The sequence below is a fragment of the Muscardinus avellanarius genome (genome assembly GCF_963383645.1).
Source record: "Muscardinus avellanarius genome assembly, chromosome: 19".
Taxonomy (NCBI): Eukaryota; Metazoa; Chordata; class Mammalia; order Rodentia; family Gliridae; genus Muscardinus; species Muscardinus avellanarius.
This window is the reverse complement of record NC_137805.1, coordinates 9835334-9853542: the sequence shown is the minus strand read 5'-3', so window position 1 is coordinate 9853542 and position 18209 is coordinate 9835334. Positions and strand designations below refer to the sequence as shown.

At 40.5% G+C, this 18209-nt stretch overlaps 1 protein-coding gene across 2 annotated transcripts in view; it reads left to right on the top strand.

The window, feature by feature from the left end:
* PLCB1 (phospholipase C beta 1) overlaps nucleotides 1–18209 on the top strand; it is a gene marked incomplete at both ends in the record, with an annotated part of 756028 nt that overhangs the window by 237267 nt on the left and 500552 nt on the right. For both annotated transcript variants that reach the window (XM_080716836.1, XM_080716837.1), the window contains one exon: nucleotides 12715–12783. In XM_080716836.1, the coding sequence (XP_080572962.1) occupies nucleotides 12715–12783 (69 nt within the window). The remainder of the gene's footprint in view (nucleotides 1–12714; nucleotides 12784–18209) is intronic.

The following is an 18209-nucleotide window of genomic DNA, read 5'->3' as shown; positions in this document are numbered from 1 at the left end:
CAATTATATATACATATATATATATATATATATATAGGATACAATATGATGGCATGATATATGTATATCTTGTGGAATGATTAATTCAAATTAAAGAAGGTATCTGTTAGTTCACAAACCTATCGTCTCTAGGGTGATAGCATTTAAAAACAATTTTTGGACCGGTGTTGAGATAAGAGGTGCAGTCCTCCCTTTTTGGCTTTCCAATCTGTCCTATCTCGGTGGCCTTTCATTTTTTTTCTTCCCACTCATGAAGAGGTGAAAATCTTAAATTTAGTGTAGGCTCAAATGCCTGGAAAAAATGTTATGTCAATAAAGCTTTTAAAAATCTTTGTTTTTTTTTTTGTTTGAGTAATGATTCAATGAGGTAATAACATTAATCCTTTTTATTCATCTTTGAAATAAAGTTAGATACATCCTATTATGGACAGATTTTTTTTTATTTTTTTTAAAGAAGGAAAAGCCAGAATAGGTGGTGGAAATGAATTAAATATTTACCAGAAGGAAAAGAAATATAGTAGATTCAAACGTATTTTATTTAGCCCGAATATGATAAAAAAAATTAAGTCTGATTGGAGATTAGGTAAACTGATTCTTTTTGTAGCTTTTATTTTGGGTTTTTATTTGGTCAGAAATATTTCTTCTTTAAAATCAGACAGTCTTTGTGTGTGTGTGTGTGTTTGTGTGTGTGTGTAGTACTGGGGTTCCTGGAAGCCCTTCTACCTCCAGGCTACACTCCCAGACCTATTTTTACATTTTTATTTGGAAACAGGGTTTCCTAAGCCAGCGCACACGGCTGGCTTCGAACCTGAGCGATCCTCCTGTCTCAGCCTCCCAAGCGCGGGGATTACAAGCATGCGCCACCATGCCCGGTCAGACAGTCTTTTAAGTTGTGATTTGACACTGCTTTTGAGAAGACTGTTTGCACATCAGATTTGATAGGTTATGTAGCCCTGTGTCTATTTCTCAGGAAATGATTAATATAAACAAACAAACAAACAAACATTAAAATGGGCTCTCCAGAGATCAGAGCGAGAGCAGCAGAAGCAGGACAGGGGGGGTGGAGATCCCAGCCAGAGGGGACTTTCAGAAGTCTCAGCCTGAGCCTAGCCTGTTGAAAGCTCCAGAACATATTTGGCACCTGGGGGTTATTCTGCCCTAGGGCAAGATGGCAGGACAGCCCTGCCTCTGTCCCTGTCACTACAGCTCTGAATCTCTGGGGGAATCTGTGCTTCCCTGCAGAGACTTTCTGTTCTCTGCACATCTGGGTGAAGTGGCTCCAGGAAGCCAAAGTCATCCAACTGTGCTGACTGCTGGAAGTGAAGCCAGCCAATCCGGGGTGGGGTGGGGTGCGACTAGTCATGGTGCCCAGCAAGAATCCAGTAAGTATCCATTGCTCCCACCAGGAGCATTAAGCAAATGTCCCAAGTAATAGATCCATGGCACTGGACTTTATTCACTTTTTCAGTCATTTACAACTGGTGGTATAAATGGGTAGCTTCTTCCGTGAACTTGCACTAGTGTTGAGGTTGATCAACAGGTGATTAAAGGTGAGAGCGAACTTCTAAAGAATTTACAGCACTCCAGGGAGGACTATGGAGTGATGTATTGATTGACTCAGTGAATGATTTGCTCAAGAAATTTTATTAAGAATCACAACAGGAATCCCAGCACTTGAGAGACAGAGACAGGTTTGAGGACAGTCTCAGCAAGTAATGAGATTCTCATCAACCTAGTGAGAGGCCCTATTTCAAAATAAAAATATAACTCAAAGGTAGACTGCCCATGGGTTCCATCCCCAATACTCCCCCCCCCCCAAAAAAAAATCTTCATTCCCACTAGACTCCTAGGTCCATAGGGCAGAAATTAGTATTGGAAAGACTCAAGTGGATTCCTCTGTCTTGCCAGAAAAACCAAAAGAAAGAAGTCTTTGAAAAGGAAAAAAAATTTTAAAAGCCCATAATATTCTGTACTCATCAAACTTAAAACGTCTCACTCTAGAAAACAGATTAGCAGATTAATTCTTTGCATATTCAGAATGCCATGTATGAGGAGTTCCTCCAAATCCTGTGGTTGCTAGAAAACAGGGAGAGCCATTAGTGGAAGAAAATGTAAACCTTGAGCAGGAACCCGTGTGAGATATTTTGGAATAAGTAGCTGAAGGAGAAAGATGAAACTCTCCAGGTAGATTTTACCAAGCAAGGGAAAATGCCATTTATACTTAAGAAATCTCAGAAATCATTGCACATGGCGCAGTGTGTAAAGAAAAAAGGAACTATCTTCACTGCCAGCACGGAAGTATTGTGCACAAGGTTGAATTAGTGCACCTGGAAACAGGCCAGGCATGGGGAGACCTTCTTGACTCTGCATGGCCTCCGGACTCAGGGTGGAAATTGCTGATTTAATCTACGATGATCTTGGCGCTGCTGATAAACACAGGAGTCTAAAGACAACTTTTGTAAACAATTTGATTAGCAGTTCTCTCTTGGCTCTCAGGACTCTGGTACAATTATTTTATAAATAGTTTTAGATAGCCTGTCCAAGTGTTCAAATGTGCTATAAGCCCTTGCCCTGTTAATTAGTCTTCTCTGTGGGCAACCAATGTCTCTACTTAAGATCTAGGGCAGAGGTCCTCAGATTTCAGATTACATCTGAATCACCCTGAGATTTATTAACAAAACAGATGGTTGAGTCCCACCCAGTGGGTCAAGGGTAGAACCGGAGAATTTTCTTTTTAACTTGTTGCAAAGCCATGTCTGTGTCAGTAGCCAAGGGCCAAACTTTGAGGCCACTGCTCTGGGAAAATGAATAAATTTCAGTCAAATAAGCAGGCAATATTATACTTAGGTGAGATGGAGGTGATAGAGACAGGCTGCACTGCCAGATAGAAAAGCTCCGCTAGCTCTCCAGCCATAGTGAAAGAGGTGTAGACCAGAGATAACAGTTTAAACGATTCAGAAAGACAATCTGGCCACATTTAAGTCATCTGGACTTTTAAAGTGGAAACAGCTTTGTTTTTCGGATGAATCTTTATCATTTCTATATGTCTTTTCAAAAGACCTGTGATGGAAATTAAATCCTTTGCTGACCCCAGATATTCATGAACATGGTTTTCAGCCCCCATGAAACTATTTGCAAAAGGACGGATGCTATTTCTAGTTAATCTGATTAGCCTGAAATGAGGGCTTTTTGCTTAGCACAGGCAGAAATGGAAAATACTAAGAATACCAACTTTCTCTTTATAGTTGAAATTATTTTTAATGCTCTTGCCCTTAGCAAATACCACATCATTCATTCTCCCAAAATGTGAACCCTTGCACAAAATATCTGATAATATGTAACAAAACTAGTAAAATAAAATGTCTTTTCCAAAAATATTAAATATATTCCTGACATTGTTCATCTTCAGGATAACTATAGACATTCCATACTAACTCTGAGTACTTTCTCGGTTTGTTAGAAGGTAAATTAAATAAAATAAAAATGATGTCAATGATTACTATCATTTAAAACTTCACCTGGTTTGCCCTCATCATTTTTTAAAAGTTGTTAAAAGATATTTCTATTATAATGTGTGCAAGAATCCACAAATCCGGTCTGGTAATTTTCTCCCTCAGATTCATAGATGCATCCAGCTAGACTATAAATATTACAATTAACTTTTATTAATTTTATGTCTCAATAAAGCTAAGGACATAGCTTTATGTTTTGCTGCATATAACTTTCAACTTGAACATATTTTATTCTTATATGAGTATATAAAAATTTCTCAGGTTCCAGCAGGGCATGGTAGCGCACTTTTGTAATCCCAGCATTTGGGAGGCTGAGAGAGGAGGATCGCGGTTCGTGAACAGCCTCAGCTACAAAGTGAGGCCCTATGAAACTTAGTGAGACCCTGTTTCAAAAATAAAGAATAAAAAAGAGGACATGGGTTGTAGCTTGGAGATAGAATGCTCCTGGGTTACATCCCTAGTCCTGAAAAAAAAAAAAAATTTTTTTCTCAGGTTGCTGAAGAGAGAAGTAATAATAATAAAAAAAATGGCTATTATACAACCATAGTCTAAACTATCCCATGTGGTGACTTACAAACTAAGTTGATAGATGCTGATGTACAGTACATTGCCTGTACAGACAAAACCTTTGAAAACCAGTGTTGTGTGATTACCATTATGTTTTTTTCTTGTACGTGAACAAAGATTCGAATGGGTTTTATTTTCATTGATATTACTCAATACTTCTGGTACTTTAAGAAAAAAATAAATAAATTGGGGATTACATGGATTATTGTTCTAGTCTGCACTGGTCTAGGTGGCCTGGGGCAACTGACGCATTTTCTCTGGGATCCTGTTTTCCCGTTTGTGATCTCTTCCAGCTTCAAACATCATGCCTCTTTGATAGCCATTCTTTCTGGTTGGGCACACTCAATAATGGTGATGGCCCTGCAGTCATTTTTATTGTAGGTAGGGTGCCAAGGTATGGGAATTCATCCACATTCCTTTTTTAATTAAATGCATTAGAGCTTAGAAACAATAGGGCAGTGTGTCAGTTATCTGTTGCTTCATTTCAAGTTGCCACCAATTTAGCGGCTTAAAACAGCAGATAGGTATTAGCTCTCAGTTTTACTGGGTCTCAGTCTCAGTCTCCCTTGTTCAGGTTTCACAAGCTGCGGTGCAGGTGCCTTCAGGGCTGTGCTCTCACCTGGAGCTCTGGCTCCTCTCCCAAACTGTCCACAGAGTTTAATGCCTTGAGCTTCTAGGGAACAGGCTTTCCCTGGGCAGCTCACCACATAGCCATGGGGGTTGAGTCTCTGCTGCTTCCAGGCTTTTGCTCCTAGATCCTCTTTTGAAAAAATTCATCCAGGATATTTTTCTCTTGATTAAGTCCTCTGATTGGGAATCTGAATAACACCCACAAAGTTCCCTTGACCCTTGCTATATTACATAAGGTAATCACGGCACCTATAACCTGTCACCGTGCCCATATTCAGTTGGTTAGATACAAGTTGCTGGTCCTGTTTGTGCTCAAAGAAAGGAGATTTTCTAAGGCATAGATACCACAGGGGCAGGAAGCCTTATGGTCATCTTAGAATTCTGCCCACTGCAGGAGGCAAGATGTTGTCATTTGTGATGGACTTGCTCAGCTGCCCAACAGCAGTCATTTGCCTTCTGATAGCTCTTTGATCTGCAGAAGGAAGGACTGGAATACTGATGCTGCAGTCATGAGAGGGCTAGGGGATGTTAGAGATTATCTCTTGCAATTCTTAGCACAGTGTCGGTTTCTACTGGTAATAGTTTTGAATACTATTGCTGTTGTTATTACTATCATACTGCTTGACTTTGCTTCCTTAAGTGGTTGAAGCCTTTCATCCTATCATGATACTTTTTTTTCCCCAGTTTTTATTGTTTTCACTCAAATCTCCAACTGCATAGCTTAGGAGTATCGTTCAGCAATAGCGCACCTACCTAGCATGTATGAGGACTGGGTTCAATCCCCAGCACTGCAAAAAACAAAAGACAAGGAGAAAAAACAGAATAAACAAAATGAAACAACAATATAAAACTCATTTCTAACAGCTTTGACAGTGGCAACTACTGCCTCCTCTTGGGTGTGCTTTTTCTTAGCTTCCATGACACAAGAAACCCTTGTGCATCTCCTGCCTCCTACAATGCTTCTTTATTGCTTCCTTGTAGTTCCTCTGTTTCTGCCTACTCTAGATCTCTAAACTTCTGTTAAGTCTTAACCATGTGGTGTATTTTGAGGCAGAAGTGATCTATTTTAAGTGAAGATCTGGGCCTGTCAGCCTCTTACTCAAAATATTGCAGCAGTGTTGATTGCTTTTAGAATATAGACAAATCCTGAAGCTTTCTACATGTGGTTAGATATTAACCAAAATGCCTACTGATTTATATGTGTCCCAGTCCCTCCAGGACCTTCAGGCAGCCCTCCCCTCTTCTCTCCTTTCCCCTCCCCTCCTCAACCTCTCCTCTCCTCTCCTCTCCTCTCTTCTCCTCTCCTCTCCTCTCCTCTTCCCAGGCATTCTTACCCATTCCCCTATTCCCTTTGCTGCTGTTCTATTCATAAAATAAGCTCTGTCATTTTTCTCAAAGAGACTTCTCTGCCTGTGACAACTCTCGCAGGACCCTACACCCTCACTCTACTCATTCACCTGGGTGAGCACTGACACTTGCTGAAGCCGTATCCAACTCGCAATGTGTCTTCACCATGAGGGCCACCATTGGACTTCTATTTGGGCGCCAGGATTCAACTAAGTGTCAGCTGCATTGCAAGTGGTCAGGAAAATTTCATTAATGAAAAGAATGGGATGGTGAGTTTTGCAAAGCCTTTTCTTCCTCACAACCCCCCTTGGCCATAGACATTATAAAATAGCCACTCCAGTTGCCTTCTATTTGTCCAGGTTTCACCCTTTTTTCCTGACCTCTCTTTTCCACACAGTGGAATCATCAGTGCCACGCTGAGCAGTCTATTCAAATTAAAAGTGTGTTAGGTGGTAATACCTGGCTTTTTGGTTGTTTCTTCCTGTATATTAATCTTGGCTTTGGAAGAATGCATGAGTTCCAGGCCCTGATAGATTCCTTAACTCTGGAGGGAAGCTAATGGGATAAAGAAGGAAGGAAGGGAAGAAAAGACAGATGAAAATCACTTGCCACATTATCTGCCACATGGACTACATACCTGCTAGTGCCATTGAGACAAAAATTTGGAAGCAGGACCAGGGGTAGCATTTCAGACTCAGAAATAGGTCAGCTGATATCCAAGGGCATTCAGTCCTTCTCTCCCCACCACCACTTATTCTTTTACACTTAAGGGAACCTGATAGGGTGGTAGACAATCCACATTACTGTGTCACACAACTTTTTATGTCTCTCGTCTGCTTATAACAATTAGGCACTGGTTTGTTTTCTGAGTAAAAGGTGAATTTGATTACATTTTATACTGTGTTCTTATTAGAGCCAAAGTTAGATAGCACCTACTATCTTCAGCAGGGTGTCATTCTTCCCATAAACTGTGACAGAATATAGCTCATATGCTGGGCCCTTTGTTAATCACAAAGGAGATGAAAGAGCAAGGCATTGTTGTCAAAATATTTATGAGCAAGCCCAAGAACCCCATGTCAGTAGGTAGTTCATGTCTTAGGGTGTTTTTTTTCCTCTTAAAATGTTACTCTTATTTTGTGTTTGTGTGTGAGATACAGTGGAGTCCCTTTTTGCTAGAAGTTGCTTCTCTTACTTAGGCTTCACAGCTCCAGGAAATATCTATACATTTCTAGGTTTCCAAGTCTTTTTCCTTTGGTTCATTAGTATTCTCTATTTCTCTTCTAGATCTATCAACTTTCAACATTTCTACCTTCTTCTTCCTTCTGCTTGGAATGGGAAGAGTTACAAGCATAGGGATTCATCTGTCTGTGTTGCTCCTTCCTTCCTAAGTGGGGATCTGAGTCTAATGTCTCAGTTGATTTAGCAGCAAACCAATAAGGACGACGTTGCTGGCATCTGCATCTGTGTTTGACAGATGAGGCTACCAGGCAAACACAAACATCTGTAGTAACTTGCTTAATACTGCATTGATAACAAGTGATACTTCCAAGAAAGGACTCAGATTTCTTGCCTCCAAGCTTTAAGAAATTTGCATTACATTAGAGCTAAGTGTGTTTAAATAAAGAAATCCAGATGTGTCACCTTCCTCTGTCCTCTGCTGCGGTGGTTATTGATGACTGGCGCATCTCATTTCCATTGGTGTTATTATACTGAGTCTTCATTGCAGGTTGGGGAAAAAAGACAAAAGTCATGCCTGGGGAACAAAGGAAATGAGAGACCCTGTAGACACAGTGCAGGATTTTTTTTTCCAGAGTTACACTGCACAGTTTTTGCACTGTTTCACCCCCCTACACACAAGAAAAACAATAAAATGAAGAAGCAAAGATTTGAGTCTAAGTCCATCTGCTTCTCTTTAAATTAAAACCCTTTCATTAAAGAACTCTAAATTGGTTTTTTTAATTGTGCATTCTAAGGGTGTTCGGCAATCAAAAATACATTAAAGTATTCTACTTTGGGTACATTGAGGTTGAACAAATTAATGAACATACCACATGCAGAGGTATACATAATCACACCAGACCACTCACACCCAGCCATTAATATCTTCTGTGTGAAATGCTCGTGACTGTAATTGCTGCTCTGATTATATATTGTGTGAACTTGAAGCACGTTATTATATTGGGTGACTAATGGAATTTGGTAACAATGCACAGAAATTGGTATTCTGGAAAAAGCTGAGATTTAAATTGTATTCTTTCCTGAGTTTGCAGAGGATTTCATGGCTCATCTACCATCAGTAGGTTTGAGGCTGATAGACTGAATCTTTCTGCTAGATAGTGAACGTTAGAGACCACTCAGGCTTTTCTTAGCTGGCAGGTGTCTGTTTTCTCATCAGTCATTCAGAATAAAAAAATATAAAATGCCATCTGCCCAAACCCTTGATTACTGCTAATTTACTTTTTTTTTTTAATTCTTCCAAAGGAAGATGGCAAACACTGCAGGACATGTATCAGGGTTCCTATGAGTGTGACCTCCCATCTTTGCAGGTGTTTGGGGCCTGAAATAAAGCGTTCTAATTCTACTCTCTTCTTTTACTTCTCCAGGCAAGATACCCGTGTTTTGGCACCCCAAATTCCTTTTCTATTGTTGTATGAGCTTAGAGATTACAGGAAGCGAATTTCCTTCTACCTTTCTGAAGACATTTCTAATGTTTTGAAGTATAATTCATTTCAGCTAACATAAAACAATTGCAATGATTGCTTGAATTTCTGAACACTTATACACACTTATTTGTATAAGGTAAAATTTAATACGAGAACTTTTTAAAATAGAATTTGGTGCTATTTTTCTTCAGTGAAATAAAATTCAGGCCTATATCATTTACCAGCAACACACTGTTATATTCAGTAAGTCTGATATTTTTAACAATCTCCTGTGGAACGAAATGACAGCTATAGAGTCTTCATATAATATGTGAGTGTTGTATAGTTTTAGTCTTGGTCCCTTAAAAGGTCTTATAGCAACAGCCTTATAAGTGCGTGTCTGTTAGCATTCTCTAAGTGTGGTCCTTGAAACAGCAGAATCAGCATCACGTGGAGGTTTGTTGGAGATGCAGATTTGCAAACCTGCCTCAGAGTCACTGGACCAGAAACTCTGTTTGGAGGCCTCTAGCTAATCTGTGTCATAAGGAGCCTTCCAGAAAACCCTGATGGAGGTTCATGTTGAGAACCATTGGTATGGAAGGTAGTATCTTCTTCATGTAATAGATAATACAACTGCTGTTCAGCACGGGAAAATTACTGGCCGAATCATGACAGTTAACGTCAGGGCTTTTACTTCTGCTAGGTTTCCTGTTCACGTATATCACATGGCTTCTCTGTGTTAAAGGAGAGAGCAAAGGGAATTCCACAAAGTTGGGAAAGGGTCGTGCTTAAATGATCTGAGAAAGGGGCCATTTTGCTCTTCTGTAGTAACGAGAATGGGTTGGTGAAACTATTGAGGAAAATTAACCTAGAAAAAGTTTTAATGACACAAGTAACATTTTTGCCATCCAATGCATTGGGTTCCCATTTTCTTCTTAGTAGATGAGAGAAAAAGATGTAGTTAAGCCTCAGAGGGGTGCCTCTTGCGTGTTAATAGAAGTGGGAGATGCTATTTTAATCATTACTTTCTAGCGGAATGAGTCTATGAACAGCTTTTCCACCTGGGTCTTTCCCATGCCACATTACCCACATCAATGGTGCCCTGTGGCGGTTTGCCTGCACACACGATTTTCCATGTGGGTGAGAGAAATTTCTTAGTCCTGCTGTATCAGAATGAATCCCTAGGGCAGCTGGCAGTAACTAGCCCTCTGTGGCTTTGGGTATAAACGCTTCCCCTGGAGCTGAAAGTGGAAAACACTGTTCATTACCCGCAATGCAAAAGTCTGTGTAATGATGCCTGCTAAGATGTAGGTTCTTTGTGAACTCAGTTTGGGCTTTGTGTGTTCTGTTTGTGTCTGTTGTTTGTTCCATTGGGAGGAATATTCTTGAATAAAAAATGATGTTGATATTATGTGTATATGCAATGTTTTTATTCTCTGTGTATGTAAAGCATCAAGTAACATATATGAAAAAGTAAATCACATGTATGTTAGTGATTTATGAATAATGAGAAAAAGAACAGTCGTGTGATGACCAATAAGTATGAGGCTGACCTGTTACTGCTTTGCCTGCCTCTCTGCTGCACAAAAGGAGTGCTGGTGGTTTCCTGCACACAATTCCTGCCTCTGTGCATGTGTGCCTGCTTTTCCTCCTCTTTGAAACTACCTGTCTCCTCTTCCCACACAAGTCTACAAGACTCCTAAACTCCTTAGCCCATATCCAAAGCACAATGAAATGCCTCCTTCCAAGAATAAGAATTGGTTTGAATTCCTCAAAATGAAGAACCTGTTTTTGCATTTTGTGGTCTACTCCTCAGTACTAGCCTAGACCTGAAATATTGCCAGCACTCAATAAATAATGCCCAAGTGAATTAATGATTGGCACTTTCACTTGGATAAGCCTCCCAGACCAGTGTCTCCAAAATACACTCACATTTGCCCAGATTTGCAAGTCCTTGTGAGAAGCACAGAAATCCCAGTGCAGTTTATGATCCCTCCTTCTTCTGCCTCATTCTCCCTCTGGATTAGCTTTCCCATCTCTCTCTTCCTGTTGTGCACTTTTGTTTTGTCTCCTTGCTCTCAAATCTCCACTCAACCCCCATCTGCAAGATTACATATCGTCAAGCTCGGTTCCCTTCCTGACCCCTCTTCCGGCAAATGGTTTGGTGGTTGCTGCTGTGGCAATGTAGAGATGGCACCAGATGCTCAGCTTCCTCCAGTCTGGTTTTCCTTCCACCCTTCGTCCAGGGAGGTCTTGGGATGCATCTGCCTGAGGGAAGCACTGTTCTCAGGCTGAGGCCACTGTTTTCTGAGCCTGCTCGGGAGCCTTCGATACTGTGGGCAGAATGGCCTTACAGCAACAGCAGCAGCACAGTCCCGGCCTGCAAGGTCCTCTCCTGTGCACCTGTGTCCGGGGTTTGGAGGATTTCCACAGCGTCACACACAGTGTGGAATGGGCTAAGGGAACTGCTAGGATGGGGAAAATGAAAGGTTAAAAATGGAGTGAGCAAGAGGAGAGACCCCCCCTTATTTTTCCTGGCTATGTGTCATCCTTCAGGACTGGGGTCAGGTGCTCTGTTGGGTCTGCTGTGTGGGTCTGCTTTCCAGGAAAGTGTTCCAACTCTGATTCAACCCTTACCGTGCTGTAACCTTCTGACCATTTTGCACCAGACATTTGGAATTGGGGAGCTCTGTGAAAAGGATGGCTGGGGAATTTTGGTGCATGGCATTGAGGATCTTGGTGTCTAGGAGAAGTTAGAGAGGCTCCTGTCCAGAGGGTCTATTGGTGCTGAGTTATGATGCCGTGCCTCCTCTGGGAGAAGAGTATAGATGGCTACATCTACCTGGCTCCTCATTCAGAAACAATAGGTTGGATATCTGGAGTCACGTGGCAACGACTCCGCTCCTTGTACCTTAGACTATTTGGCTTGTGGCAAAATCCTCTGTGGCACTTGGTGAAATGAATTTCACCAACCCTGTGGCTCTGAGGTCTTCGCTAAGTGGTCAGGATTGCCAACCCCCGGCCTCCCCTCCCACATTGCTACCATACCCACAGTTTTGCTGTTCCTTAACCCTGGAGGGCTTCTTGATCCTTCTCTCTACTCCCTTTCCCTGCAGTGAGCTCGTCTCTAAGTGATCAAAGGCCATGAGTATCTCAAGATTCAGCCCCAACCTCTGGTCCATTGTTGTTGGGGTTCTTTGCTCAATGATTTCCTCTTACTGTGATGAGTCTTCTTCCTCCTCTCTTCTCTTCTCCAAGCTTAATGACTCCTCTAGAAGCTTTTCTTTGAAACTCTAGTGGAAAACTATCTTTTCTCTGTTTAATCTCTTGTAGCGGTTAACTTTAAACTCAATGTTACTTCACTCTCCCCTGTTTGCCTATGTACATTTTTGACCTCTCTATTTGATGGCATTCTAGAGAAGCAATCACATCTTATGTGCCTTATGCCCTAGAATTACTTACACATTATACATGTTCAATAAAATATAATGCATAAATAAAAAGATCGGGGCATGAGTCGGTGTGCCAAATGCTGGGGGTTGCTGGAGGGAGGTCCATCTCTCTGTCTCGGCTGGATGAGCTAGTTGTGTGTATGAGTTGACAGCGCCATATCTTCCAACCTCCTCCCTATCCTGTCCTCCCACTGACATCCCCTATATGCTCGCCTACAATTTGAGACTCCCAGGTTTATTTTTCAAGTGTAGAACAAAAAGGCCCGATTTCTCATGATTTAGGAATAATTTGGAGGATAGACTTGGCTCTGAAGTCACATGCTTTATTCTTTCAGGGTGTATTAGAATACTTAGTATATATTAATGGTTAGCAGTTAGAGATCTTTTTGTTTCCATCATAATTCAACTGAGAATGATAAAAGAGAAAAAAAAATATGTCCCAGCTGCAGAGAAATCTTCAGACAGGTCTCAAGCAATATTTTTTTTTAACCAATGTCAATGACATTACACAAAGAAAAAAAATATCTGTGTGGTGCTTAATAGTTTCACATTTTTGCCTTCCAGGAGACGGAGCTGTTAGATCTCAGCCTTGTCAAGGATGCCAGGTGTGGGAAGCATGCCAGAGCTCCCAAGGTAGGAAGCGGAGCTGGTTCATGTACCAGCTGCCGCCTTGATTATTTATCTATGTCATGATATCAATTAATTGCCCCAATTAAAAGTTTCTCTGTTGTCTATGTTGTAAAACATAACAGCCAGTCTGCCCTAAACACTTCCACTTTTATTAAAAGACAAAAACGATGAGTGAACATATGGGCAGGGAGAGATGGAGGCTTACTTTATGCCCTCTGGTTTAATTTTTCTTTGAGAGAAAAAAAAAAACTAACAGTGCCTAAGTGACAGGTTATGCATTCCTAATTGGACAATCTGAAATTGGAGATACTAAATCTAAATGTTAAAATCTGCAGTGGTTGAGGCCATCATGATGCCATGAGTGGAGAATTCTGTGGCTAAGGTCAGGTGATGGTGGGTCCCAGTTGAAACACACATTCACTAAAATTAGTGTAGAAATGACTTCCAGGCGCTGTGTGTAAAGTTTACCTGAAACATAAGTGAATTTTATGTTTAGACTTGGGTCCCATCTCCAAAGGATCTTATTATGTATATGCACATATCCCAGAATTCAAAAAAATCTCAAATCTGAAACCCTTTTTGTTGCAAAATACTGAACCAGTCCTGGCTAATTCTGAGTGGTTAAGATGTACTTGAAATTATTTGGAAAAATATTCTCGGACCCCATATGCATATTCTGAACTAACTTAAGATAGGATAATGGTGATCATATAAGGCCAAATGCCTCTACAATTTAAATGATTCCATCCACAAAGCCAAATGACACAAAGTCTTTATTCTACAAATGTTACTAGTGAAGACCAGTGTACTCTGGGTTCAGTTTTAAAGGATCTCAGTTTGTTTTGGTTTGAAAAATTTACTGAAGAAATAGTCAAAGAAGTGTTGGCATTATATTTTGTTTAAGATTCAAGTGTTAGATGAGTAAAACACTTATTTGTAACTTAAATTCTCTGGTAAGGTGTAGTAGCAAGATGGATGCATAGTCACCACCAAAATTGAAATCTATTTTTAGTGTATTTAAAATGTAGTATTTTGAATATTTCATTTTGAGCAAAACAAATTATTAGCAAGAAGAAAAGTACAGTTGCATGTACAAGCTCATTCTTTCTTTCCACAATTGGTATAAAACCAGCAGTTTTCATCTGAGCATGGTGCTACATGTGTGTGTTCCCAGCTATTTGCTTGGCAGGCCTCAGCAGGAGGATGGCAAGTTTGAGGCCAGGCTTGGGCAACTTAGTGATATCCAGCCTCAGCATACAATATTTAAAAGAGCTGGGAATGTAGCTCAATGGTAGAACATAGGCCCATCGTGTGCGAGGCTCTCAGTTCAATCCCAACACCATGAACACAGTGATTTCTTTTTGAAAAAAAATTTCCCATAACTTTGTTGGGTTTTTTTTCTTTAAAAGTCAAAGAGTTGCTTTGACATTCAAACTAATCTATCGCTTTGGAGATGCAAGAAAACAACCCACCTGGAAAGATTATTCTTCAGAGTCATAGGAAGGTGATAGGGAGGTACAAATTCTGCTAAGGAGCAAACAGAGACACAGGTGCTGGGTCAAAGGGTTAAAAAGATCTGCTGTCAAATGGGAAAAATAAAACATTTTAGAAAGAAAAATCAGAACTTGTTTCAGGAAGGCTTTTCAAAGTATTTCATGTGAAAGTGGTCCATTCCTTACTTTCCCTCCTAGTGACAGGAAACTTCAATAGTTTGATATTTCAGCTTCATATCAAGCTGATTGGAAGTAATGCTTTCTTGGTGATTCAAAATTGTTCAAATTTTTTAATGCAGAAAATAATTTGTTTTCATCTTCTCCCAACAACATTCCAGCCAAATTCCGTGTAAACCTGTTAGTTCCACGAGCTATGGTATATTGGTACCGTGGCTATGATGTTTGTCTTTATTGCATGTATATTGGCTTAACTTAAAAATCCACTATGCATATTGCTGGAAGACGGCTGTCTACACCACACCAGACCCCACTTTGTCTCAGGGATCAGGAGTCAAAGTCAATTCTCCTGCCACATGGGGAGTCTAAGGCTGGAATCTGTCTCCTTTATTGTTGTTAACAGATAGATAATTAAGTGTTTTGTTTATGGGTGCAGTTTGATAAATGTCTATTGAATATTGGTAAATGAACAGAAGTACCGTCCGTGCTCTGCTCAGCTGAGAAACCACTCTTAGATCCTAAAACGCTCCCCTTGAGGCTGGACTTTTAACACTCAGAATATTGTAGCTTTGTCATTTCCTTTCTTTAAGGAACCAACCCATTGCTTCCTTTGTGGATTAGTCTTGCTTTCTGGTGTTTCTGCTGGCCTTGAACCTGCGATTCCTCACTCTCCTTGCTGGTGTTTGAGAATATCACTCTAGTGTAATACTGTCAAATCCCTGTGCTGGTTGAATATTACCTGTGTTGTCTTCCCAGGATCCACTTTCTTCCTTAGAGGCTTAATGGTGATAATAATAATAATAATAATAATAATAATAATAAGTACTTCATTTGATTGCTATAGAGGACTAAATGAAATCATTCATCAGCAAATGCTTGGCACAGGAGTGCTCAGTTTTAATTGCTATGGTATTATCTGAGAGATTTTTTTAAAAGGCTATTGCCTGATTTCTACCGCCAAAGATTTTGGTGCCACACCAATCCAATTGCTACACACGGGGTAGCAAAGACATAGGGACTTATTTGTTTGTTTGTTTGTTTGTTTATTTATTTTGTGTGTGTATATGTGTTACTGGGGGGTTGAACCCAAGTATGTTATTCCTGTGAACTAAACCCCTAGGCCTATTTTATTTATTTATTTATTTATTTATTTATTTATTTTATTTATTTATTTTGTGGTACTGGGGGTGGAACCCAGAGGCTTTCTACCTCAGGGATATACTCCCAGACCTATTTTATATGTTATTTGGAAACAGGGTCTCACTAAGTTGCTGAGAGCCTCACTAAGTAGCTGAGGCTTGCTTCAAACCTGTGCGATCCTCCTGTCTCAGCCTCCCAAGCGTGGGGATTACAAGCATGCGCCACCATGCCCGGCTAGGCCTATTTTATTTTTATTTTGAAACAGAGTCTTTCTTAGTTGCTGAGGCTAGCCTTGAACCTGCGATCCTCCTGTCTCAGCTTCCCAAACACTGGGATTACAGGTGTGCACCACCACACCCAGCTCAGACAGAGTTTTAAAAGGCAAATTTGCAGCAAAACCTGAGTACCACAACTTTCGGTCTTTAGCGTATACTGAAGTTATGTAAGCATTCACTAAATGCTAAATATTGGTTACTATTGTTGATATTATCCTTTTTGGTTCTAAAGATGGAAACCAGGGACTCACACATGCTAGGCAAACATGCTAGCACTGAACTATACCTCTATTCCTCCCCTTCCTTATTTTTGTAATCTTATTTTCAGAAAGTCAATTTGCATTTTATTGAACTGAGTTTGAAAGGTTTGTGTTGGCTGTGTGGATCAACAGACAAGAGAGAAATTGATATGAATATCAGTTTGAGAATCTTAAAGTTGACAAAAAGTAAAAACCTTCCGTTCAAACTGAATGAATGGAAACATAATCGACTTGAAGTATTTGGCATGGATTGCCAGTGTCAGTGCCAGCGCTTGGTTCAGGTCAAGTCCTACTCAGCTGCTCAGCTAATGTCGCCAAGGACTAGGAGTCTCTTTTGCTCCCACACCTGGCTTCAGTGTTTCGGAGGCGTCCCTTTCCCATCCTCAGTTTCCCCAGAGTGGCTGATCCCTGCATCTCTCCCTAGCACTCGCCTGCCTCACACGACAACAGTTCTATCTATAGGCCGTGGGCGGGAAGAAAGACTAGCAGTGCCCTAGAGCCTTTCAGAATGATTGCAGTAAGATACCTTGTCAAAGAAGACTCCATCTGGAGGAGAACAGATAAATAGGAGACCATTAAGATGGCTGGGACAAAAGCAACAGAACTTAGAGTAGAAAATTAAAAAGCATAAAGACATAAAAGGAGAAAAGCTTAGAAACTGAAGGCACTGTAGGAGGGGGCAGATTGAGTGCAAGACTTTCTGCCGGAGCCTCTAGACCACAAAGGAAAGGAAAACACTTGTGGGGCATTTATCAAAATACTCAGGCACCCTGCAAATATTTATCTGTGTATTCATATTATTTTTGTTTTTCACAGCATCTCATTACATAAAAATTCAACATTTAGTCGAAAATGAACTGTTTTCTCTGCCTGCTGTGACTTGAAATAGCGTTTATAGGAAATGGAAAAAGCTTCCATGTGCTGCCCTCCTAATGAATATAAATGACAACTTTCGGAACAATGCATACAGCCCCAAATCTACTTTCCTGTACATAGCCTTTGTTCAAGTTACCTGTTTTGAAATTTCTCATTAGGAAACATAGGGAGATTTTTTTTTTTTACCCAAATGTAAAAAGTAGAAGAAAAATCACCTTATCCCTTTAAATACAAAACATGTTTATTTTTTCTTTCTTGTTCTCTTTTTCTACCCTGTCTTTCTCAGTTCGTGAAGTACACGGAAGGACCAAGTGCTCTGGTACATACTTGTCTATGCTCTGTACGCTGTATACGTGGACTGCCCGGATTGTCATTTGCAAAGCAGCTTTGCTTTTAAAAGGAGTGTTCAGCACCGTGGCTTCTGATCTATTAGTAGATTCTGACCCAGTAGATCAATTTAGTGGCTTCTCTGCAGCATTAATAAAATGCAGCAGACCTGACTAGAATTAAAAATACCAGAGTCTTGTGCAGAGCGAATTGGATTCTGCAACCTTTTCCTGTATATAAATATGTTTTCTGGGTCACAACGCAAAGTCTACTTTCTACTATGGGTCTATGAGAAAGGTTTCAAAGATGCTGCTAAGAAAAGATAATTTCGCCATCCTCAGCATTGTTAGGACATCTTGAGTCCTTAGGTGAACGAGGAAGTGGATATGCAGATTTGGACGCCAGCTCTGACGTTTACAAGCTTAAAGAAACTGTGCCTTCTCCTGCATCTCCACATTCTTTTTTGAGAAATAGGAATGTGGGTGTATTCCTGGTTCTAGATATGTGATTACTGTTAGTACTTGATTCCAAATTTTATTTTTATTTTTTTGGTGGTACTGGGGTTCCTAGAAGCCCTTCTACCTTAGGGCTACACTCCCAGACCCATTTTATACTTTTTAATTTGGAAACAGGGTCTCTTAAACCAGCGCGGCTGGCTTCGAACCTACGCGATCCTCCTGTCTCCGCCTCCAAGCGCGGGGATTACAAGCGTGCGCCACCACGCCCGGCTTGATTCCAAGTTTTAAAATGGGGGCATTAAACCTTTCCATATTCTAGATTCTAAAAGTGATGTGGAACAAGTTGAAATAATCTAAAATTTCTCACCTTGCTCATGGCAGATCAAGGAAACTTAAAAAAATCAGGTCACAAGGGTAGACACT